The 25,418-nt window shown below is 43.9% G+C and overlaps 2 protein-coding genes across 6 annotated transcripts in view; both read right to left on the reverse strand.

Moving 5' to 3' along the window:
- The window catches only part of cracr2ab (calcium release activated channel regulator 2Ab), a 20,798-nt gene extending 1,677 nt beyond the window's left edge, over positions 1-19,121 (reverse strand). The window contains exons 1-17 of one of the 5 annotated variants that reach the window (XM_033615058.2): positions 18,506-19,121; positions 17,388-17,763; positions 14,263-14,374; positions 13,280-13,469; positions 13,003-13,149; positions 10,292-10,382; positions 8,589-8,684; positions 7,930-8,117; positions 5,984-6,055; positions 5,718-5,766; positions 5,526-5,608; positions 4,578-5,247; positions 2,552-2,687; positions 1,998-2,079; positions 1,415-1,529; positions 1,117-1,218; positions 898-974 (exon numbers count right to left, since the gene is read on the reverse strand). In XM_033615058.2, the coding sequence (XP_033470949.2) occupies positions 898-974; positions 1,117-1,218; positions 1,415-1,529; positions 1,998-2,079; positions 2,552-2,687; positions 4,578-5,247; positions 5,526-5,608; positions 5,718-5,766; positions 5,984-6,055; positions 7,930-8,117; positions 8,589-8,684; positions 10,292-10,382; positions 13,003-13,149; positions 13,280-13,469; positions 14,263-14,374; positions 17,388-17,540 (2,363 nt within the window). In that variant the 5' untranslated portion in view covers positions 17,541-17,763; positions 18,506-19,121. Of the gene's footprint in view, positions 1-897; positions 975-1,116; positions 1,219-1,414; positions 1,530-1,997; positions 2,080-2,551; positions 2,691-4,577; positions 5,248-5,525; positions 5,609-5,717; positions 5,767-5,983; positions 6,056-7,929; positions 8,118-8,588; positions 8,685-10,291; positions 10,383-13,002; positions 13,150-13,279; positions 13,470-14,262; positions 14,375-17,387; positions 17,764-18,269; positions 18,434-18,505 lie in introns of those variants that run through there. The other 4 variants (XM_033615057.2, XM_033615059.2, XM_078165438.1 and 1 more) reach the window with 4 other exon arrangements.
- Positions 19,122-21,777: 2,656 nt separating this feature from the next.
- On the reverse strand, positions 21,778-25,350 carry ccdc59 (coiled-coil domain containing 59). Its single transcript, XM_033614242.1, has 4 exons — positions 25,101-25,350; positions 24,356-24,719; positions 22,290-22,398; positions 21,778-22,182 (listed from the first exon to the last, which is right to left on the reverse strand). Exons 1-4 carry the CDS (start codon positions 25,246-25,248, stop codon positions 22,015-22,017), a joined length of 789 nt encoding a protein of 262 aa, XP_033470133.1. The 5' UTR covers positions 25,249-25,350; the 3' UTR covers positions 21,778-22,014.
- Positions 25,351-25,418: the final 68 nt, after the last annotated feature.

Raw genomic sequence — 25,418 nt, forward strand, 5'->3', positions numbered from 1 at the left:
GTAATAAAGTATAAAGCAGTTAATTTCAGTGTCTGAGCATTGTTCATTTTCTAACTCTGGTTGAATTGTCCTTGTTTCATACTCCAAGCAAGGAATGTCCTTTTGTCTGTAGAGACAGTCTGTCGCACCTAATTGGTCCCAACGTCCTCAAACAAGACGATGATTAAGTCCTAAGACGAATACTTCCTAATTAACAGCGTCTTATCTTGTAACTGTTGCTAAAATTGGTCAAATTTGTTGCCATATCAAACTACAAACATTATTCATCATAAATAAACAAGTTTCAACCATAAAATCTGATCAGATTTTGGACCTTGTCCACCTTTGTGCCAGGGTCGGCTGCAGACTGTCTTGGCAGAGAAGGCTGCCATCTTGTTTTTACATGGATTAGTGTATTGTGTTTTTACTACCACTAGATGGCACAAAAGTGTCCATGAACGAGGACAACAGGTCCAGATTAAGCAGATTGAAGTAAAAGGTGCGGGAAACCCAAAATGTGACGTCCTCATGAGGACACAGAGTCTCAGGAGGATATAGACACTCCTCCAGGAGCGATAAGACATCCAAACGAGGTCTAATCACCTTCTTGTTATGTAACAGCCTCTCAATAATTTGCCCACGTCCACACACCCTCAGGCTTAGATGAGGCAAACCTGCCAGTCAGCAGGTTTGCTTCACAGAGTGTGTTGCTATGGTAACTGACTGAAACTGGCTTTGTGGAATGCAAAACTTTCCCTCATCTCAGGCTTAACATACTCAGAGTTTTTCTCACGAATGCTACTTTCTGAAATAGGGCCCAGGAAGAGACTCAAAATGACCTCGAAGAAACAAAACGGATGGTGTGTCTGTATAATGTATTCCTTGTTATTCTACATACCCATTTGATTCACATCTTACCTGGCCAGGTGTGTCAGGGACTCTGTCACATTCTTGGCGGTGTAGGCACTGACCTCAAAGAACATCACCTTGTTTTCCTGCTCAGGCACACAGAGTTGAGGAATCCAACAAAGACACACAGGTGTTATGAGAAGAACTGTTAGAAACTGCATCTTCGTGCTCGGATCAAAACAGAGTTGTGATTTGAGTGAAATAAAATGATCCACAAGCTGAACTCACATAAGCCAGCTGCTCAGCTTCTTTGAACGACACCTCCCTGTCTCCGTCCATGTCCATTTTGTTGCCCAGCAGGAGGATGGGGATCCCTTCTCCCGCTGCCTCCTGAAAAAGAATATCAGTAAGGAACATAGCCATGAAAACACCCGAGACGAGTTAAAATGTCTGCTATAATACAAAACAGAAACACAAAATAAAAACTCATCGAAGACTTAAAGGGAAAGTGCAACATTTTGGGAAGACTTTTATTCGTCCAACTCTATACATGAAGAAAACGAGATGCAGGAGTCAAAGTTCAGACCTGGACATTGGTGAGCCAGGGTCGCACGGCCTTGAAGCTCTCCTCCACTGTGACGTCGTACATCACCACCACGCCGTCCGCCTTGCGAAAGAACTGCTTGGTTATGCTGCGGTACCTGTGTCGACGACAGTCGAACGGAAACGTTTGCTGCTGTTTTTATTCACTCTTCATAATTTTTCCCACTTTGAGCACCCTTCTGTTTGTGCACGGATGTCTTAAATAAATAAACTATTTTTTGCATTGAGCTCAGCCCAGTTGCATTGGTGTGTGGGTATCTCCTTTGCTGTCCTTTCTTGTTTGTCTATTGCACTGAAGCACCCAAGACTTGTTTCTTGCCCAAAGTAGGCGAAGTTCCACAGGAGCCCTAAGACATCATATTGCTCACACTCTGTCTTTTGGTATGTAGCAATTGGTAAACAATATGGGGGATGGGACTTTGGAGGGAGGCGGGAGTGTCAGCTGGGACTATTTTATATTGATTTTGACTAATTTCTTAGTGGACTTGCAAATCCAAGTTTCAGTTTAGGTCCAACACCTTGTGACCTCACTTGTTTTGTATCTAAAAACATAAAAAGAAACTCACCTCTCTTGTCCTGCCGTGTCCCAAAGCTGCATGGCTACCTGCATGTTGTCCAGGGTGAGTGTCTTCACACTGTAGTCAATGCCTGATAAAGAAACAGCAAAGATTAATACAATATAACCAGGATAAATTCATAATTCCTTAGCACTTCCCTCTGTGATACTGATAAAATATGTGGCTACATCTCTCATATCTGATTTAAATGTAATCATATTCATTGTTTTTAACAGAGCAACAGCCACTAGGGGGTCCAGCGAGGCGTGATACTGACTGCGTGTGAAAACGGGGGGGACAAAGTGGAGATAACAAGGCTGGAGTGAGGATTGGGAAAGATGAAAGCAAGGAGAAAAATTCATCACAAGTGACATAATCTGCAGTACAATGTGTGCCAGGGCTCTTAGACAGGCAGTGTGACTTCACAAGCCCTCTCATGTGATGCTAAGTCGCCCTCCGATCTCCTGTGTTAGCATCCACAAACACACACGCCATTCAGATTTGTTCAAAACAGCCTCTGACACATGCAGCACACCATATTATTATAATGTTTCTCTTCTCACCCACAGTAGCAGTAGTGGAAGGGTGGAAACGGCCCTCACAGAACGAGCGTAGCAGAGATGTCTTGCCTACACTTGAGTTGCCGACCAGGACGACTTTAAACAGGCGGTCTGGGGCGAACAGGGCTTCTTCTTTTGTCTTCTAAAGCAGATTAAACACCGGAAAAGACAGAGATACAAGAAATTAATGTGCATCTGGTTCATTAACTCTGCAGACAGTAATATATCTTATTGAAGGGGATCCATTCTGTCATTTATACAGTGTTACAGTGTCAGATGTTGAGAATAAATGAAAGTTCAAAGTTTTAAAAAATGATGTAAATGTTTGTAAAAGTAATCCCTGTGAGCAAAAACCTCCGGTGTCATTGTGAGTACTCTGTTTCTAATGTTTTGTCTACTTGGAGATGTCAGCTTGTCACACATTTCTTTATATGGTCATCTGCTCCACACATGCTGCTGCAAGTGTTTACACTACGTAGCCTACGCTGCTACATGTAGCTACATGCTAACATCAGGGAAACATGTAAACTTGGTTGCGGTTGTGAGTTTGTCCCCATTTTCAGATCATATTCCTGCTGGAACATGTCTGGTTGATTGATGATTTCTCATGGTAGAAAATGCATTCTTTTACCATTCTTTTTTTCATTTCCCTACATGCTACATGCTATTGTCAAGGAAACATGTAATCTCCACTTGCCATGTTATTGCCCTTATTTCAGATCATATTCCTGCTGGAGCATGTTAAGTTGTCAAGATTTTGGTTAAGAAGCCTTTATTCTAAATGTTCACAAAAGAAAATGTCAATATACTCCATTGCAATTATTTCCCGAATGCAAGTACACTGCTACATGTAGCTACATGCTAACATCAAGGAAACATGTAATCTTGCTTGCCAATGCTGTTATTTCAAATCAGATTTCTGCTGGAAGATGTCTGGTTGTTAATATTTTGGTTTAGATGGTTTTATTGGTGTTTTTTTTTCTATTGTAGAAATTATGCCACTGTATTCTGTTACAGTTATTTTCTTGCCGCAAGTACACTGCTAAATTTACCTGCTAATGGAAACCATGTAATCTCAGTTGCTGATGCTGTTAATTTCTCCCTGATTGTGGATCATTTTCTTCTTTTGGAAGAAGCTTTTTCATGGTAGAAAATGCCGGTCTACTAAATTACAGTTATTCCCCCGGCTGCAAGCACATTGCTACATGTAGCTACATGCTAACAGCTGGGAAACATGTAATCTTGCTTGCCAGTGTTGTTAGTTTGTCCACAATTTCAGATCATACTATGGCTGGAATATGTCTGGTTGTAAAAGTTTCCGTTAAAAAGCTTTGATTGTTGATTTCTCACAGTAGAAAATGCATTCTGTTACTGTCATTTCTCAGTTGCAAGGACACTGCTACATGTAGCTATATGCTAACGTCAGGGAAACATGTAGTCTTGCTTGCCAATGTTGTTCATTTTTCCCAGATTTCAGATCAGATTTCTGCGTTTTTTTCTGGTTTTATTGGTGTTTTTTACTGTAGAAAGTCATTCACCGGTTGTAAGCTCACTGCTACATGTAGCTACATGCTAACCTTAGGGAAACGTTTCATTTTGACTGCAGATGTTGATATATTCCCGATTTCGGATCAGGATCCTGTTTGAATATATCTGTATTTACAAGCTTTTATAGGTTATTTTTTCATGGTAGAAAGTGTCGCTATACTCTGTTAGTCATTCCCTGGCTACAATGATGGCATAGAGACGCCAAGAGTGCAGGTGTGGAAGACCCAATCAGAGCAGACTGGACTTTTTTGGGAGGGGGCGGTTAAAGAGACAGGTGCTAAAATGGAGCATCTTAGACTGAGAATGAATACGGGTGTTCAAGCAAAGACAGAATGAGGGAAAGTGTTTTTGGAACATTAAAGTATTTTTACATGTTCTACCAGAAACCCAAAAAACCCATAATAGTATGAACCTGAAAATAAACATAATAGGTCGTCTTTAAGATCAAAACAAATCTGAAGCTCCAAAACTGTGGACGTACTTGCTGGGTCTCCTTCCCGACAGGCTGTCCTCTTGGAGACAAGGGCGTCTTTTTTGCACGTGTAAAGCGGGATTTCCTTGCCGCAGGAGCCTCAGAGACGTGACTAGAGGGTTGGGTGGCCGACCGGTCTGCTACCATGAAAACACTTGTCTCAATGTCACTCTGAGCTTCGTCTTCCTCATCGTCCACCTCGTCTTCCTCCTCACTGAGCTGGTGCAGTAAAGGCTGAGGTCCTCCTTGGAGCAGGTGGGGCAGGTGGTCCTCCTCGATGGAGATGACGCGACGGAGGGGCCATCCATCTGGAGGTGAGTCCAAGACGTCGTCCTCCACTCCTGTCTTCTTCTCAATTTCCACTTTCTTTGTTCTCTCTATGTCTTTCCCCGTCACCCGCTTAGCGGCGGCCATCTTGCCTTGTGTTTTTTTGGCCTTTGCCTTCACATCCTGCACTTTAGGTGGAGCGGGGTTGGCATAACCGTTGGCTAAGCCGGAGTTTTTCTTTGCTGCAGGGCGTTGTTGGCACGCAGGGGCTTTAACAGTGGTGGTGGAGGAGGAGGTGATGGTGGTGGTGTCATCCTCACTACAGGAGGAGGAAGCAACAAACACGATTTGAAGGTGCTCTATAGGCAAGGCCTCCAGAGACTGGTAGGACCCATCCACCAACAGTGGGGCTCTTTAGAAAACAGAGGAGAAACAGAGGATATACCGGGTCAATCCACTTGGCTGAGATGAAAATCTGGAGGCCAAAGCACTCAAATGTTTCTGATTTTAGTCTCATCTAAACAAAAAACTTGATTCAGTTGATTGCTGTCAGTGTTTAGAATCAGATATCCTCTGTTTTTCCTCCTTTGACACATGATTTTTACATCACACTGAGGCGGACATTCTTCTCTGTCACACAGGAAACACTCTGACGGATGATTTGTGTTATTTGGAAGATAAATGAATCACCTTTTGGCAGGCTGGCTGGTGTCATCAAATATATCGGCGAGGCCTGTCCTCTGCTTCTGCTTCTTTCTGAGTGAAGTCCGAGGCTTATTCAAACAAAGGGGATGTATGTTTGTGTTACAGAGGTGCTCTGTCAATCAGACAATGCCGTGATAGATGCTGCTGCAGTGCAATTAGATAAGAATGTATACTCACTACACCGCAGCATATGTCTCGCTCATCTTTTAAATGCTTGTTCATCTCTCTGGAAGGATTGAAAATTGAAATTAATGAGAAAGATGCAATCTGCTGTGGGAACACAACACACTGAAAAAGCTTAAGAAGGACCAACATTTTTGCAAATCCTTTAACTGCAGCCAGATTTGTGAGCTTTGCCAAGTAGGACTTAAACTGAAGCCAAAAAGATTAAAGCAAACTACGACCCAAGTTTGACATGAGCTCATGCGATATCTTGATTGTACCTGAGGAGGTCGAGCTGCTTCATGAGACTTTGCTTCTCTCGCTGCAGTCCCTCAGTGATTCTGTACATTTCCCTGAAACAAGACAGAGTAGATACAGTCAGTTAGTAACGGTATGATGTAATCGACGAGCATGTTTCAGTAAATTCAATGCACGTTTCGAGACAGCATAGTAGCACTAATGTTACTCGCTGCCGGTAGCCTTTGTTTTGATGATGTGCTATAATGATATTAAGCAACCTCAGGAACTACAGGTCCTTGGAGGCTCACAACTTTTAATGCTGTTCGGATAAAGTGTCAGATCCTCTTTGGTGAACCAAAAAGAGCCCCGAAATCGCCATCGTCAAATCCATCAGACTCCATTTAAATTAACAGTAATTTCAGTTGTGTAGATTCGACATATTTTCACATCTAAATGGTTGAATGAAGGGTTTGTTTCAACCAAACCACATCTGGTGATTGGTAAAACAGTGGAAAGACTAACCAAGGTGTTTTCTGTTTCTTCTTTTCCACCAAATTTGCTCTGGTTCTTGAACCTTTAGCCCCGTTTTCACCAAACACTTTTGGTATGGTACCTTTGGAACCAGAAGGAACCCTTCAGACATGGTACCTAGACCCTAGCGTTTCCACAAACAGTACTCTTAAATGTGGGCGGGGTTGTTATCAAAATAAAACGGGCTGCAGTGAGAGTCTCTCTCCATGGGATATTTAAAAATAATGGTTTTGTGCATTTAGTCCTTCTCAAGCAAGCTCAGGGGTTTAGTGTTGCCAGAGCCCACAGGAACTACGCTCTGCAATGCTTTTTTTTTTTTTCAAGTCGGGATGAGAATAAACGCAGTTCACATAATCCAGTCAAAATGAATAGATATTTTTAAACGCTTGAAGATCCACTCACAGACTGCAGTGTTCACAGTTCCACCTTTTAGTACCAGATCTGTGTGCTAGCTACCCCAACAGAGGGGGGACCAGAAATGGGGACGGTACCGAACGGTTCCATTGGTACCATCCACAACTTAGCACAGTGGAAACAGAAAAAAGCATACTGTAGCGTACTTTACTGCTTGGTGGAAACGATTTTTGCGCTATCTAGTGAACTAGCCTGGGTTTCACTAGTTTTGAGGGCAACAATTGTAATCAACAGAGGGCGTTGCAGGTTGCACAATGGAAGTAAACGGCAGGAGCAAGATGGTGGATTGCATTAATTACCTGCGAGCTTTAATCCTGCTATTACAGCTATTTGTTTTTGTCCAAAAAACAAGCATGGACCAGCTATTAATGAAACCAATGCATGCTCTTTCTGATGATTTCTCACTTGACTTCTCCATTGTCTTTTTCCAACTTGTAGAATATGATGTGCCCAATGATGTCGTCACAATTTGCACTTAAGGTCATGGAAAACCTGCTACTTTTTGGTTCCAGTGGAGAACCAACTTTTCAGGTGCCGAACCAATTCATTTTTGGTCAAAATGCTCTGAACGGTTCAAAGCTAGGTGCGAGAACCGAAATGGGACCAGTTCCATGTTGGTGGAAAAGGTGTAAGAGAGCTTTATTTTGTCTCCATTGACTTTGAATTAGGTGTTTTTTATAACGATACAATTACTGTTTATTTAAATGGAGTCTGGTGGGTTTGATGATAGCAATTTTCGGGCTGTTTTAGCAAAAGGGTCTGTCTCTGTAGGGATCCTTTCCATAATCTTGTCAAACACTTACGGCAACAATCGGAGCCTGTCAGTGGCAAAAACAAACACCTTAAGTGGACGTAATTTGTTTTCCCCCTCGGCCCAAAAGTATGTGATGTTTTGTGGGTGCTCCCATATAAACAAACCGTATCTATTACAAACTCTCCATATTTAGTACAGGCACAAATGAGTTTGTCTCTGTCTGTCCTTACATTATGTTTCTGGTAATACAAACAATACCCGACATGTGTAACAGGTGTGTATACCCACATCTCTTTCTCCTGTTGCAGCCGGGCGGCCTGCTCCTGCAGCATGGCCAGCTGCTCCTGGGCCAGCCCCAGCTCCTGGCTGGTGCTCTCCAGCGCTCGGGACAGCTCGTCGTTGGTCATCTTCAGCTTGACGTTCTCCACGTGGCTCTCCTGCTTCTCGCTGTCCAGCTCCTGGCACTGGAGCTCTAACTGGAGGGAGAGGGGAATATTCGCAGGAATGAAATGTGCTAATGCTGGGTGAGGGTATTTAAAGTATGTCTGCAGGGGAGAGGGAGCTGTATGGCTGCTGTTTAAACCCCTCCCTGCATCACTTGTTAACTCGAGGGAAGGATTAATACTCTTGACTTTACCACAGTCACACATATTCTGAATTTCTTCTCAACATAGATGGATCTATCTTTCCACATTTTTAACACTGTGTTGTGATATGTTTGTCAAATGTTTTGACAGTTTGACTTTTTGTTTTCCACCAAACTTGTATTTTGTCCTGCAGCAGTTGCACCAAGCCACATCTTAATTAAATTTAGGGGCAGTAATTCAAAGAAATGTTTAATATCTTACATGTTGTGTGTGTGTGTCTGTGTGTGTGTGTGTGTGGGGGGGGGGGGGGTTGTTGTTGTAACTTAGCTTAAGTCATGACAGATGTTAAATATGTCTCACCCTTTTCTGCTTTTGGAAAAGATGTTCCAGCTCTTTTTCCTTTGCAGACAGCTGAAACTCCAGGTCCTGGCTGCGCAAGTGAAGACGCTCAGAGTCCTTAGAAAACAAGGAAAGATTAAAGGGACAGTTCACGGCAAACTCAAAAATACATATTTTTCCTCTTACCTGTAGTGCTATGTATCATTTTAGATTGTTTTGGTGTGAGTTGCAGAGTGTTGGAGATATCGGCTATGGAGATGTCTGCGTTCTCTCCAATATAATGGAAGTACACTGAACAGAACACTTTTTGTTTTTGTTCCCGTTTTTTTTTTTTTTTATGGAGTCAGTAGATGTATCACAAATTTGTTAAAATCTGTTCGTGAGCACCTCTCATTTTCAAAAATAATTCATCCACCTGACAGTTGTCGCATATCAACATACTGATTAAACAGCGTCATTACTACACAGGTGTACCTCAGGACGGTCACAATGAAAGACCACTCGGGATTTATACTTACGTTTCGCATGGACGCCGTACCCTACGTTGTAGCCTGATGTGCACCTCCCCAGAAATGTAACTACACATGGCGGTGAGGCAGACCTCCTGTCTATGTCTGTAAGCTGAAATCGTTTCCCTCAGTGGAAACGTAGCTTTTCTTTACTTTAATTTCACAGATAAGAAACAATAAGTGGAAATCTCCGCTAGTTGCTAGGTTAATTTATACAATGTAAAATGCCATAGGCTTGTGCTAATAACGTTAGCATGTTGTTTTTGTTTGGAAAACGTGTTTAGTATAAGACAGTTGTTTTGTCAGTGAACCTTGTGAATTGTAACGGAGCCAAATTTTGTAACATTACCTTTGTTAAATGCTGCTGTTGTCCCTGGCTTCATATAAGTAGAGGAAAAGTCCACTAGCCACTAGGCTAATTTATACAATGTAAAATGCCATAGGCTTGTGCTAAAAACATTAGCATGTTGTATTTGTGGGGAAAATGTGTCCAGATAAAGACAAGTGTTTGTCTGTGAATGCTGCGAGTTATAGTGAAGCTGATTTGTGTACTTGTGTGTGAAACTGGCTCTATTAAGCCATGTTTAATGTGTGTTTAATGTGTGTTTTGAATCAACTAAACTTCACAGCACTTCACAGAAACCTCCACGGCTGACTAGTGTTTTGGAGGTGTCACTGCAGAGTGACAGACACACCACCACACAAATATAAATGAGCCACACTTCCTTCTGCTCTGTAATAGTCCCTACATGAAACTGCCCACAACAAAGTTTGTGGATTATCTTGAGTAATCGGGTCATGATTTCTAAAAAAGAGACATTACTGTTGAGTTTTTAAAACGCATGACAGCTGAGCGGCGTCTAGTTCCATGATATCAGAGAGAAGGCAGACATCTCTGCGGCTGATACGTCCAACACTCAACAACTCAAACTAAAAACATATCTAGAGGTAAGAAGGAAAACCCCGTGTTTTTTATTTTAGAGTGAACTGTCCCTTTAAAAGTCAAATGGTTAAGTAGTGGGCACATGATCAAGATCCCCTCCAGAGATGCAAATTCTGCACAGTGAGGGTCAGACATGCAAGTGAAGAAACAATAAAACTGAGTGGAGGGGGAATTTACATACCTCACAAAACTTACATTGAAAAACAGCTGTTATTTTGTTGCTTAAAGAGGTGATGCCCTGGTCAGTTCCATTTGTGTTTGAGCTCATGTACCTTCAGTAACAGCCTGTCCTTCTCGTTTTTGATCTGCGCCTCCATCTCTTCATATAGATACCGGATCTCACTGTCATGTGTCGCAGCCTTCCTGCACAGAGGGACAAAATAGACATCACAGTTACAAAGGTTGAAAGGTGAAGTGATAAAAAGAGATGCAGTGTGACATAATATAACATCCAGGAACAGAACAGCACTGTTGTCTGGGCTGAGCTTAAGGCTGTATCTGTAATTACATGTAAACACTCGAGCACACAGACCTGCAGACGCACAGCAGCTGAGCTTCATTTTTAAAAGAGTACTGAGCAGTATTTAAATTGCCTCTGACAATTGCTAAGACCCAAACAGCCAATTAGTGAAGTCTGGAGGAATAACAAGCTGTTACAAAGTACCACGCGGTGCCATGGGAAACTGTGCATGTTTTACAAACTGCTGAAATTACACTGACGTTCTGTGTACACTGGGGCTGGGTATTGTTTAAAGAATTACAGCACAAGCACCAATACCAGGTCCCTTAAAGTCATACAGATACCACCAAAGGAGTTCTTCCACTGCATACGATGCCGCTGACCCTCATTTATCAGCATCTCAGCAGGCAAAACTCTGGAGACATTTTCATACTACTTGCTACTAGGTTATTTCAGTCCATGTCATAAAGGAGCAGTGTTTAGGATTTAGTGGCATCTAGTGGTGAGGGTTGCAGATTGCGACCGGCTGCAACTTCTATGTGCCGAGCCCGAACTCCCGGTTAGGATTTATTCAGTATTCGTTGTTCATGAGGTTCTCTTCGTCTCCCAAGCAAACTGACCTGGTGATTAAAACCAGTAGAAACACTGAACAAAGCTGTTTTTACATTACAAATTCAGTGTTTATCCGATGCTGTTTGGCTCGTAGCAGACAGGCCGCTAGCCCAGCATCTGCTAATGTATGTTCACCTTATTTCTTTGAAAACTTAAAAGGTCCAGTGTGTCGAATTTAGGGGCATATATTAGTAGAAATGTAATATAATATATATAATACGCGTGATTTCTTTCTTTCTGAAAATAAGAATTATGTTTTTGTCACCTTAGAATGAGGCGTTTATATCTACACAGGGAGCGGGTCCTTATCTACAGAGATGTAGACTGCCATGTTTCTACAGTAGCCCAGAACAGACAAACCAAACTCTAAATCGGGCATTCATGTTTTCACATCAGCCACTGCAGTTAGCAGCCCCTCTTCGACAAGAACATCGGAAAAACGCTGATGTTTTTTTAACGCGAAACTGCTTTACTCAGTGTTTCTACCGGTTTAAATCACCCAGTGTGTTTATTTTGGAGAGGTAGAGACCTCTGTGGATAATTCAGCTCCCTGTCAAAAAAAACCTCCTGAACAATGAACACTGAGGGAATTCTAACTGGGTTAAGTGTCAGCCGGTTGCAATCTACAGTCCTCACTGGTATATGTCAGGAAGTCTTTCACACTGAACCTTTAAGATCCAGATGTTCAGGAGGTTTTTACTGGAAGCTGAATTATCCGCAGAGGTCTCTTCCTCTCCAGTAAAAACTCTGGATGAAGCAGTTTCATGCTACAAATCAGTGTTTGTCCTATGCTGTTCAGTTTATTGCAGACTGGCTGCTAACTACAGCCATGTCTTTTTCTGGGCTACTGTAGAAACATGAGTAGCCAAGAACGGACAAACAGATAAACACTGGCTCTAGACCAGCCCACTGTCATTCAGAAGTCGTCGAATACCGCTGTTTTGTCAGCGACACCTGACGCTAACAGCCACTTTTCGCCACCAGGTTGTGTCACCTTGTAAAGCAGCCAGACATAACCTGTCTGTGTTATGATACACTGCCTATCAGCAGGACGGCACAGGTTGTGGTGATTTGATACGCAATTGGACGGCGTCAGGTTGGACGGCACACAAACTACTTTTGGTGGCTGAGGACAGGGGGACATTTGTGTCCAAAAAACCAGCAGCTTTACTACGACACATCTGCCAAAATCAATTTGGATTAAAATTTTTAGAAATACTTTAACAGCAAAAGTCGATGTATGCGATTACTTTAGAGTAATTAATCACAGCCCTATACGTTGTGCAATATTTATTTTGCTGAATGCTTCTCATGTCTCGTCTGGCACAGCATCAGTGGATTTCCACAGCAGCAGAAGGTGGTCAGACTTCCGAGCGTGGCTCCAGATTAGCGGTCATTTGACACGGATAAAGAGGTTGTTCTATAGAGAATTACAGGTAAATCCATGCAAACGCTCCCAGGCTGCAGGCCCAGTGTGGGGTAGTAACATAAACACACACACACACACACACACACACACACACTCACATGTACATACACAGTTAGGTCACAGATTCTTTAGGTGGCTAATGACAGAGAAAAGAACATATGCCTTCTGTGATCCATAGAGTACGGTGCTTAAACGTTTAAAGTGTGGGAACCAATTGAGAAATGTGGCCTTTCTGACCCGTGATCCGCACAATAAATAAACACCACATTTCTTTAATCCCTGCGTTTGACTCTCTTTCCTGCGAACCATATGTTCATGTTTTCCTTCTCTATTTACTCCCTCACTGCATCTTGTCCTCCTTATATCCCATCTCTCACACTACGAGGGAAGAAAACGCTTACACAAGAGTGAACCACCACATCTGGAGGGAATACAGTCTTTTTTTTTTTAGTTACGAGTGCATATGTGTCCCATGTTACTACCTTTGGAGGGCGCTCTCCATCTCTTTCCTCTCCTGGTGGGCCTCTTTGATCTGGTGGGTGACCCTGGCCAGGAACTCCTCAAAATTGGACAGGAGGTGAGGCTCGTCTCGTCGAAGCTGCGCCCAAAGGCTGCGCACCTCGCCTGGACTGGAGAGAAGGAAAAGGAGACGACACAAAGAGGGTGTCTCATGTTAAGTATGGATTATGGCAGTTACACAGCAAGCTTTCATGTGCGAAAACACCCCAAAATATAAGGGTTTGCAGTGATTACACTCACTCCTCAAACACGTTACTGGCCCCCAGGCTTTCCATCAGCATACAGAAGTGCCCCTCCTCCTCGTCCTCAACTCCTGACAGCTTGGCTTCCCACTGGCTCTGATAAAGAGCTTCCTTGGCCCTGAAGACAGTGCCGGGGGTCTGGTTTTGGTCATCGGCCACTGAGATCCTCCGGCCATGCAGGAACTGACCTGAGACACACCCACAGCAGGTGTTAGCAGCATTTTTACATCAACACCTCAGCAGCATGTGGACATTAGTTTTAAGCAGGATTTGTAATTCTGCATCAAACTGACGCCACACCCTACGTCGTAGCCTGACGTGCACCTCCCCAGAAAAACGTGATGCAGCGACGCATACCTCCTGTTTATTTTTGTAAGCTGAAACCATTTCCCTCAGTGGAAACAGAGCTTTATAATTTCACAGACAAGAAATTGTGAAGACAATAAAGCCTCCATAAAATGTGGGTAGAGGAAATCTCCGCTTGTCACTAGGCTAATTTATACAATGTAAAATGCCATAGGCTTGTGCTAATAACGTTAGCATGTTTTATTTGTTCTGGAAAACGTGTTTAGTATAAGACGCAGTATAATGTTGAAGAAGTATAATGTTGCTGTTGTCCCTGGCTTCATATGAGTAGAGGAAAAGTCTGCTAGCCACTGAGCTAATTTATACAATGTTAAATGCCATAGGCTTATGCTAAAGACATTAGCATGTCGTATATGTGAGGAAAACGTGTCCAGATGTCTGTGAATGCTGCGAGTTATAGTGAAGCCGATTTGTGTACTTGTGTTTGAAACTGTCTCTATTAAGCCTCATTTATAGACTTCAAATTCAAAATGAATACCATAACACGCATACTATTTTCCATGAAAGTAATTACTTTCCTGACATTCAATGACACCATTTTCAATTTAATTTAAACTTTAGGTCAAAGTAAGCTGTGTGGACTGAGCTGAAGGCCTCTGCAGACGGGAGACCTACTGAATCCAGAGGAGAATGCCTCCAGCGTGAGGTAACCGGTGCGATCTGTGTCCAGAGAGTCAAACACATCCTCCAGCTCCTCTGCAGACAGAGACAGCTCTCTGTGGAGCCTCTGTCGGGAAAACATAAACACACAGGACATTAAAAAAGCTCTCGCACTGAGCTATCAGCGATACAAAACATGAAACACAGCTGACTATGGACTCAGATTAGAAACAGTTTAAAGTATTGCACTGGAATCTGAATCAAGAAACGTCACATATAAAATCTGAGCTGCCATATCCTGCTCTGTTATTGTAACTGGCGTACACCTCGTGCAGAATAAACACAGGCACGATGTGGCTGTTTTATGTGTCACTGAACAAAGCTTTTCTTGGAAACCCTCAACACAAAACAACAGCAACAAAAGGCATGATGCTCACAAGGGCCCTGTCCTAATTAACTGACAACACAGCTTGGACATTGTTAGCACTTTGAAGAGGCTGGCGTGTATTATTCCTGCCAGTAAAATCGTGTGTGTGTGTGTGTGTGTGAGAGGTGAAACTATACTCATAAACATTTCCATCAATGGTGCTCCTCTGCCACTTCACCGGCTGTTCCACTGCGCTGAGTGGGTGAAGTGCTTCTTTAACAATGGTGATATAACGTGAAAAAACGGCAACCGTGACACTAAGTGTTTCCCGCTTACCATTCACCGTCATTACAGCGCCACGGGACACTAAATTATGCTACAGGTAAAAGCGTGTCCCCTCGACCTTTTGCTCTTCTTAGTGCAGGCTTAATGCATTCGCAGAGCATCGATGCATTTTAAATGGAAGAATGTGAGACTTTAAAGAGTGAGTGTGACTGAGAAAACAAACCTCTAACAAAACATATTTGTGCTTATATTAAATAACGTGGCGTGGAAACAAATGGTCCATTAATATTTAATCAATTGGGGCGATGGTAGCGTAGTGGAGAGTGCCGGCGCCCCATGTACAGAGCGATTGCCTCGCTGCAGCGGCCGTGGGTTTGAATCCGGCTCGCGGCCCTTTGCTACATGTCAGTCCCCACTCTCCCTCTGTCTCCCCATTTCACCTTCTGTCCTGTCATTAAAGGCAATAAAGCCAAAAAAAAAAAAAAAAAAAAAAATCGATTGACAGAAAACTCAATGGTAAAAAAAAATTAGAAAATATATCAGGGATAAATGGGCAGAAGAGTTTATGGATGAGCATGAAGGAAAAAAATTAGAGGAGGGATGTTTTTTGAATGTTGAGAAAAAAGTTGCAATGTTGAGAAAAAAGTTGAAATGTCAGGAAAAAAGTTGAATGTTGAGAAAAAAGTTGAATGTTGAGAAAAAAGTTGAAATGTCAGGAAAAAAGTTGAATGTTGAGAAAAAAGTTGAAATGTCGAGAAAAAAGTTTAATGTCGAGAAAAAAGTTGAAATGTCGGGAAAAATGTTGAATGTTGAGAAAAAAGTTGAAATGTCGGGAAAAATGTTGAATGTTGAGAATAAAGTTGAAATGTCGAGAAAAAAGTTTAATGTCGAGAAAAAAGTTGAAATGTCGAGAAAAAAGTTAAATGTTGAGAAAAAAGTTGAAATGTCGGGAAAAAAGTTGAATGTTGAAAAAAAAGTTGAAATGCCGAGAATAAAGTTGAAATGTCGGGAAAAAAGTTGAATGTTGAGAAAAAAGTTGAAATATCGAGAAAAAAGTTTAATGTTGAGAAAAAGTTAAAATGTCAAGAAAAAAGTTTAAATGTCGAGAAAAAAGTTTAATGTCGGGAAAAAAGTTTAATGTTGAGAAAAAGTTAAAATGTCAAGAAAAAAGTTTAAATGTCGAGAAAAAAGTTTAATGTCGAGAAAAAAGTTTAAATGTCGAGAATAAAGTTGAATTGGTGAGAATAAAGTTGAAATATCGAGAAAAAAATTGAACGTTGAGAAAAAAGTTGAAATGCAAAGAATAAATCTTAACATTTAAGACGGGGTAAGGTAAAATCTAATATTCACATCTTAACACATTATAAATTTCCAACATGCTAGGCTGATTTTTGGGCAGGTCAGTGTCCTACGGCTCCGAATTCAATTCTGGCTCTGACGGCTCTAACATGTATGGCTGTACAAATCCAATAAAGTTGCTGGATGGAGCATCCATTGTCATGCTACAATCAAAAGAGGCTGCAGATTTCCCCGGGAGTGGGCGTGGCTTCAGAGAAAACTGCCTATTTTTTCATGATTTTGAAACATAACTTTATAAGCTTTTTTTGATCGTTCGAATTTGGCTTGGTGTCTGACAACACATTTTTATAGTGGTGTGACAGAGTCATTACACATATTTATTTTGATTTACTTGGACTTCAGACATTTTTTTTAATTCTCGAGATTTCAGTGTACTTTAACTTTATTCTCAAAATGCAAAATAATAATAATGATAAGAAGAAGAAGAAGAAGAATTGTCCTTCTACTGGTTTATTTTTTCTCATGCCTGGCAGTTACACTGAGAGTTTGACTTTATTCTTGATGTCTCACCTTTATTCTTGTAATGCAAAATAAAATGAAATAAAATAAAAATCATTCTCACATCATTTTTTTACTTTATGACCGGCCAAAACCCTCTTCTGTAAAAATGTCTTTAAATCTATAAATGTCTCTAAATCTATATAAGGACGCTGTCTGTCTCATTTCACTCAATGACTTATGGAGAAGGGCATGGATTTAATAAGTTTATATCTCCTCCCACTCCTTTTTGAGTGTCAAACCAACTATACACTGACAACTGCTTTTCATTACTATTATTATTGTTATATATATCTGAAATAAATATCAGTGCTGTCCAAAATCTGCTCTGCTCCGTTATTTTATTTTTTAAAAGAAAGCACTTTTCAAGCAATTTCTGACCCTTTAAAAGACCAAATAATTCATAGATTAATTATCATTCATTGGATTAATCTTTAAGAAACTAATCCTAAATTGCAGCTCTAAATTCATGGAATCTATATCCCTTCATGACAAACTGGACAGCGTAGATCTTCAACAGAGTGCACACTTTACAGATGTGCTCTTAACTTGAGTCACTCTACAATACACAAACTTTAACAACACACACACACACACACACACACACACACACACAGCCTGCTCCTCTAACCCTCATATCAGTGCGGGTAATGAAGCCTTTGCCCTCCACATCGCAGGTCTGGAAGAACTCCTTGGTCTTGTCCAGCAGGGAGATGCGACCCCAGTCTGAGCACCTCCTCTCTGGGCTCAGTGTGAAGCCGTTCACCCTGCCCTCCTCCTCCATGTCCGGGACTCTTTTCAAGGAGCAGCACGGTGTGTGAGTCGCATGTATCTCAGCTGCACCCAGGAGTGGAATCACACATCAGGCCTCCTCACTGGCCCTGCTGTCTCCAGCGCTCTGGGGCTTTTACAGTCGCCATGACGACAGAGACAGGAAGTAACATCAGATGATGAGACCGCTGATAACTTTGTGGCTTATGAGAGCACTCGAAATTAGTCGCAGGCTCCTGTGAAGTTTGTGAAACAGAGTGAAATTTTTTAAGAAAACTAGTGGTTACACAAGTGATGATTACATTAATGCAACAGTGCCGCACTTGTTACAACTCATACAGTACTTCCCTTTTTCTAATAAGCCCTGGACACGCAGCTCATAAAAGGTATGTAAACACAGTGGTAAAGGATTATCTTAATACCCCGCCATACAGAACACATGACAGCGTAATGCCTGCAAGACTGCAGCGGGAGCCATTACCAAGAGGCAGAGTCACAGCTGAATTCAGAGCTGAAATGCAGCGCCCCCTCCAAACAGCGGTTTCTTGTTTGGTCATAGCTTCGTGACTCAAATGTGGTTTTAAAGTGCAGTCTTGTTTGCACTGGTAAGAGCGAGAGAAATGTGAGAGGCAGGCCTGCGATTTTAAAGTCAAGATGTGTCGACTTCTGAGATGGAAAAGCTGAATTTCAGCTTTGCAGCAAACAAAACATGTTTAAAATCTGCAAATTAGACAATAAATACCTTCTCTTAGTATCCTCAAATGACTTTCTGAAGACAGATACCACAAGTTTGTTCCCCTCTGCAGCACATTATCATCAACAACTCTTCTAAGTATTAAAGATGAAGGATAAGAAAAGCACTGGGCCTCTTCACAACCACAAAACTTCTCTTTCTGCTCCCACCCAGCTTCAACACACGTCACACTCAACTACAAATCACTTCTTTGAATAAACCTTAATCAGAAGCAAACTTCTTACCTTCTACAAATGATCAGCACCAGAAACTGAAGCCTTTTATCCCCCCCGCTCTCAGTATCAACACAGCAGCAGCCGCACTCTGTGTTTAGGAAGTCTTGCCTCACAGATGAATGCTAGAGAAGTCATTCTGCAACCATGTGATGTCATGAGGAAGCGGCCCGGAGGCTTTTCAGCCCGCGTCCACACGCTGCACCCACAGTGAGAGAGGGAGAGAGAGGGGCTGGAGGTCTCTTTGAGAGGGCTGCATGTACGTAATGCTCATATTGCCGGTAACTATGACGACAACTGACTCAAGACCACTGGTGTCTTGAATGTTGATGTGTTATTAACGGGGTTTTATTACTAGAAGTGGCAGCTTGGTGTTGCCAAAGTGAAATCAGTAGTCTTTAAAGGTTATTAAAAGCAAAAATACACTGCTCAAAACTCTTGAGTCACATTATTCAAGTTGAAAATCTTTACTGATGTACATTGTAGAATTTGTTGAGAACAAAATGATGTAACAACAGTCAACAGAAACCAATATGATCAACCCACTGAGAGCTGGATTCAAAATCATGACCCCTGTGTGTCTGTATGCACTCCCAGCAATGTCTGGGCATCCTCCTGATGAGTCAACGGATGCTGTCCAGGGGGATCTCCTTCCAGACCTGGATCAGGACATCCGTGACCTCCTGGACAGTCGGTGGGGCACCAGGAGGAACCCAGTGTCCACTGCACCAGGAGGAACCCAGTGTCCACTGCACCAGGAGGAACCCAGGGCCAACTGCACCAGGAGGAACCCAGGGCCAACTGCACCAGGAGGAACCCAGGGCCCACTGCACCAGGAGGAACCCAGTGTTCACTGCACCAGGAGGAACCCAGGGCCAACTGCACCAGGAGGAACCCAGGGCCAACTGCACCAGGAGGAACCCAGTGTCCACTGCACCAGGAGGAACCCAGGGCCCACTGCACCAGGAGGAACCCAGGGCCCACTGCACCAGGAGGAACCCAGGGCCCATTGCACCAGGAGGAACCCAGGGCCCACTGCACCAGGAAGAACCCAGGGCCCACTGCACCAGGAGGAACCCAGGGCCCACTGCACCAGGAGGAACCCAGTGTCCACTGCACCAGGAGGAACCCAGGGCCAACTGCACCAGGAGGAACCCAGTGTCCACTGCACCAGGAGGAACCCAGGGCCCACTGCACCAGGAGGAACCCAGGGCCCACTGCACCAGGAGGAACCCAGGGCCCATTGCACCAGGAGGAACCCAGGGCCCACTGCACCAGGAAGAACCCAGGGCCCACTGCACCAGGAGGAACCCAGGGCCCACTGCACCAGGAGGAACCCAGTGTCCACTGCACCAGGAGGAACCCAGGGCCAACTGCACCAGGAGGAACCCAGGGCCAACTGCACCAGGAGGAACCCAGTGTCCACTGCACCAGGAGGAACCCAGGGCCCATTGCACCAGGAGGAACCCAGGGCCAACTGCACCAGGAGGAACCCAGTGTCCACTGCACCAGGAGGAACCCAGGGCCAACTGCACCAGGAGGAACCCAGTGTCCACTGCACCAGGAGGAACCCAGGGCCAACTGCACCAGGAGGAACCCAGTGTCCACTGCACCAGGAGGAACCCAGGGCCAACTGCACCAGGAGGAACCCAGTGTCCACTGCACCAGGAGGAACCCAGGGCCAACTGCACCAGGAGGAACCCAGTGTCCACTGCACCAGGAGGAACCCAGTGTCCACTGCACCAGGAGGAACCCAGGGCCCACTGCACCAGGAGGAACCCAGGGCCAACTGCACCAGGAGGAACCCAGTGTCCATTGCACCAGGAGGAACCCAGGGCCCACTGCACCAGGAGGAACCCAGGGCCAACTGCACCAGGAGGAACCCAGTGTCCATTGCACCAGGAGGAACCCAGGGCCCACTGCACCAGGAGGAACCCAGGGCCCACTGCACCAGGAGGAACCCAGTGTCCACTGCACCAGGAGGAACCCAGTGTCCACTGCACCAGGAGGAACCCAGGGCCAACTGCACCAGGAGGAACCCAGTGTCCACTGCACCAGGAGGAACCCAGGGCCAACTGCACCAGGAGGAACCCAGTGTCCACTGCACCAGGAGGAACCCAGGGCCAACTGCAGCAGGAGGAACCCAGTGTCCACTGCACCAGGAGGAACCCAGGGCCCACTGCACCAGGAGGAACCCAGGGCCAACTGCACCAGGAGGAACTCAGTGTCCATTGCACCAGGAGGAACCCAGGGCCCACTGCACCAGGAGGAACCCAGGGCCAACTGCACCAGGAGGAACCCAGTGTCCATTGCACCAGGAGGAACCCAGGGCCCACTGCACCAGGAGGAACCCAGGGCCCACTGCACCAGGAGGAACCCAGTGTCCACTGCACCAGGAGGAACCCAGTGTCCACTGCACCAGGAGGAACCCAGGGCCCACTGCACCAGGAGGAACCCAGGGCCAACTGCACCAGGAGGAACCCAGGGCCCACTGCACCAGGAGGAACCCAGGGCCCATTGCACCAGGAGGAACCCAGGGCCCACTGCACCAGGAGGAACCCAGGGCCCACTGCACCAGGAGGAACCCAAGGCCAACTGAACCAGCGTAAGGTCTGACAGTCACTTTGAGGACTTCATCCTGGTACCTAACAGCAGTCAAGGTACCGTCGACTATGACATGGAGGTCTGTGTGACCCTCCAAGGATATGCCTCCTCAGACCATCACTGACCCACCACCAAACCAGTCATGCTGGATGATGTTACAGGCTAGACCAGACTCATTAATGCACCATTGGCAGACCTGCTAATTCTGGTGTTCTCTGGCGAGTGCCAGTCGAGCTGCACGGTGCTGGGCTGTGAGCACGGGTCCTACTAGAGGACGTCAGGCCCTCATGCCACCCTCATGGAGTCTGTTTCTGATAGTTTGGTCAGAAACATGAGCCAACAGGAGCAGATACTGGTCCTGCTGCTGGGTTGATGCCCTTCTACGGCCCTGTCCAGCTCTCCTCGTTTAACAGCAGGCCTCCTGGTAACTCCTCCATGCTCAGAAACACAGCAAACCTTCTTGCGGCCAGCTGAAATGGATTCATAATCACTTGCGCTTCCTAAATGGACAGATTATTTTCCTTGACATTTGACTGACCTGGTGTTAGACTGTGACCATTAAGCTTCATTTCTGAGCAGTGTGGTTGAGTGTTGCTCAATAACTGATCACTGAGTGATTATTGTGTTTCATGGTAATCAGCTACAACCCGGATGTGTTGGCCATTCGAAATCAACAGCTCTTTACAGGAAGCTAAATCATTTATTGATTAAAAATGTCTCACATGTTTCCATCTCTTCATGTCCTACAATGCCATCTTGTGGTCTGAGTAAAATACACCATAATGCAGAGGAAAAAAGGAACATTGGTTTTAGATTCCCACTCTACGTATAACGCAAAGCACAGTCCTGACTGTCCTCAGGTCACATTAAGACAAGGTCCACCAATCTCCCATGAATCCTCCAGTATCAGCTCTGAGTCATTTCTCAGTTCCTTTGGTGATCTTCTGAAGCAAATACTCCATTTGGAGGTTCAGGTTGGGCTGTCCTTTCTTTGTCTTTTTGCTCAGCATCTGAAACGTCTCCATCTTTTTCTGTTTGTATCTCTGGATGGCTTCTTCTCTCTGCTGCTTGTTCTTCAGGTACTCCTGGGATCACACAAAGAAATACACGCAGAAGAAGAAGACAACCTGTCAGTGGGAACACAGACTGCAGCTTCATTTGAAGTCATTTAACAATAATAAAAACACGTCACCTCTTTCTTCTTTTTTCGTTTTTCTTTGATTGCCTCAAAGTCCTCTTTTGTCTTCTGGTAGGACGTCTTCTTCAGCAGTTTTTTCCTCATGCGGTTGCTCATTGGGAGACTGAAAGAGAATATCATGAAGGCAGCATTACTCTGTGTTTCTCAGTCTGCTTTCACATCAACAAAGGAAGAATACATTTCAGATGAAGATTGTGATAATATGTGGAAGATACACCATTCAACCACTAATTCGCGAATCTAGAGGGAATTCTCATGGAAGGATCTGATTCTGAATCTTTTAAATGGAGAGATAGACACATACGGAGGCTACAAGAAGCACAGCTAGAATGAAAATGGGAAAAATGGACTCTATACAAGAATCAAAAAGACGACATTGGACTGGAATAATTATCAATAGATACACTGATCCTTCAGGCTGTAAGAATGTGTATTTACCCAAGCAGTTTTTAGCCCCTTTTACACTGCCAGATTTTCCGTGAATGTTGGGCCGTTTTGCCGGCAAGCTGCGAGCGTTTAGACACACAGAGCTGGATTGGCGAGTTGATCCGAGGTGCCCAATTTTCCGCCTCGTAGGGTAGACATATTGGCGGAACCTTTTTAGTTTAAAAAGACTGAGGCGGCCTTCCACAACGGGAGGGGCTGTTGATGACTCATGGGAGGAGCTGTTGATGACCCACTGGCGGTGGATAAACAGGAAACAGCTGATAGCAGGAATTAGCGAGCAGCTAGTAGCAAGAGAAAAACGCAAACCTGACAGACACTGTAAAGATGAGCAACTGGGGAGACAAAGAATTGCGTGCCCTTGTTGCCCTCACAAACGAAGAGGCCATTAACCGTCAGATGACGGGAACGGTGAAGAACGGGCCGACATACGAGAGAATCGCCGAAGGATTGACCAGCCGCGGCTTCCCTCCCACGTCACTGTTCACGACACACGCTAAGCTACACGTTTTGTTGCTTGCTCACGCCCCCCATTGCCCTGAAAAAGGAACATTCTGTATGAACAAAAGTTAATAGGCTGCATTTTGCTGCACTCCCCGATTTTGTTTTTATACCGTCAATGCTGAAAAAAGACTGATTGGGCTTTCCTGCAAATTTGCACAATTCCTGTGTAAAAGGGGCTTCTGTTTTGCTAGCTATTTTTTTCCCCAGTCATTTCATTATGCTGTTGTATAGGGCTGCAACTAACGATTATTTTCATTGTTGACTAATCTGTCGATTATTTCTTCGATTAGTCGACTAATCATCTTATTGAAAAATGTGTTAAAATGTTGAAAAATGTCGGTCTGTCTCTCCCAAACCCCAAAATTATGTCATCTAATGTCTTGTTTCATACTCACGCCAAATGGTTTTAGTTCACCGTCATGAGAGAGTGTGTAAAGCTGCCAATATTTGAACGGAAGAAGCTGCAAGAAGAGTATTTTGGGGTACTTTTATAGAACTTTTCTGTGAAAAACGACTCAAAGCGATTAGTCGACTACTAAAATAGTCACAGATTTTGTAATAGTCGATTAGTCATCGATTAGTCGATTAATCATTGCAGCCCTACTGTTGTAACTGACATGTCAATGTCACAAGAATTGTGTTAATAAAGATTTAACTGAAAACAAAACAAGAGGAGATTAGACCTGCCTGTTTTTAAATCATTGCTTTAAAACATATTTTTAAAGGTAAGCTTTCCCTTTAAACAGCTGATTAGTACTTTTTGATTTGTAGTATTTTGTGTTTCATGTGTTTTTTTATTCTGTTTTTGCCTCTGTACACACTATGTTCCTTTGCTCTTAATATTTTTTCAATCATTGTAATCTCGCGATTGACGATAAGTCACATCGACTGGGCTGCAAACAGATGACAGCTTGTTGACAGCTGACGTAAGCTGCAGTGATGGAGTACCGCACATTCAAGTGACTGATGGTCAGCTGAATGATATTAATAATAGGAATATTATTTGTTTAAATGAACAAAAAATCATTAAGACACCTTGTAAAGTAACAACAGCAGAGCTCTCCAGGTTGACCTCTGTCTCTGCGGAGCTCAGCAGTCCAGATGTTTCTCACCTGTCTTTCTCTGAGGCTGCTGCTGGTTCAGGCTTCCCAGTGGCTGAATCTGTCTGCACAGATCCACCAGTAACTTCTGGATCTGGATCAGCAGCTTCACTCTGGTGTGCAGCAGCAGCATCATGTTCTGCTGTCTCTCCACCCTTCTCCTGCCCTTTAATTCTTAGTTTACTCCTGTTCAGTCTGTTGGTCCAGGCCTCGCTCTTCAGTTTCTCTGCCTCGGCCATGTACAGATGCCTGAGGTGTTCTGGGTACTCCTCCTTGTACATGGCTTTGGACTCAGGGTTCTTCTTCCTCTCTCTCCGCAGCAGCTTGTTGTACTCATGTTTGACTTTCTGCTTCCTCTTTATAGCAAACCCCTGACCTGAGGACAGAAGACAGGCACACCATAAAACATCAAGTTGATATTTTATTTAAACAGAAGGCTGTTTGGCGGAGCTTTATGAGCCGAATTAATTAGAAGACCTATCCACTTTGTAAAATATCTTTAAAAAGATTTTAGCTTAGACCAAAGTTTGTCACTTAGAAGTTACAGCTTAAATTGAAAGATTTCTTGATTGAGTTTGGCGTCATGGCGATCTAAAAAGCAAATTACACAGATGTATGGACAGGCTGCGCCCCATTGTTGGCTGTCTTTCTCTTCCTATACAGCCGAGTAAATAAACCAAACTCCCATAAATTATCTAACTACTGTTTCTTACTACTTTTACAGAGTAGCTTTTAGCTGCATTTAGCAGAAACGTACCTTCCTTAACACTACCCTCGTATGTTTTGTGCTCGGGGACCCATTTCCTCTTCTTCTTGACACCCGGAGCGTTATTTTGTGATTTCTTCCAGTTGCCACCTTTAGCTGCAAACTTTTTATTCTTCATTTTCTGATCTGTTGGTGCCATTTGAGCTAAAACTTGCCAGGGAAAGTGAAATGTTTACAACGCTCATGCGGGCTTCAGACTGCATGCTGTAGGACGCGGGGTGATGACGTGTGCGAGGCAGACCTGAAAAATCGATGACGGAGGACAAGATAAACACATTCTCTCACATAAATTAATAAAAGTCAGAAATC

Source organism: Epinephelus lanceolatus, chromosome 23 (genome assembly GCF_041903045.1).
Source record: "Epinephelus lanceolatus isolate andai-2023 chromosome 23, ASM4190304v1, whole genome shotgun sequence".
Lineage (NCBI taxonomy): Eukaryota > Metazoa > Chordata > Actinopteri > Perciformes > Serranidae > Epinephelus > Epinephelus lanceolatus.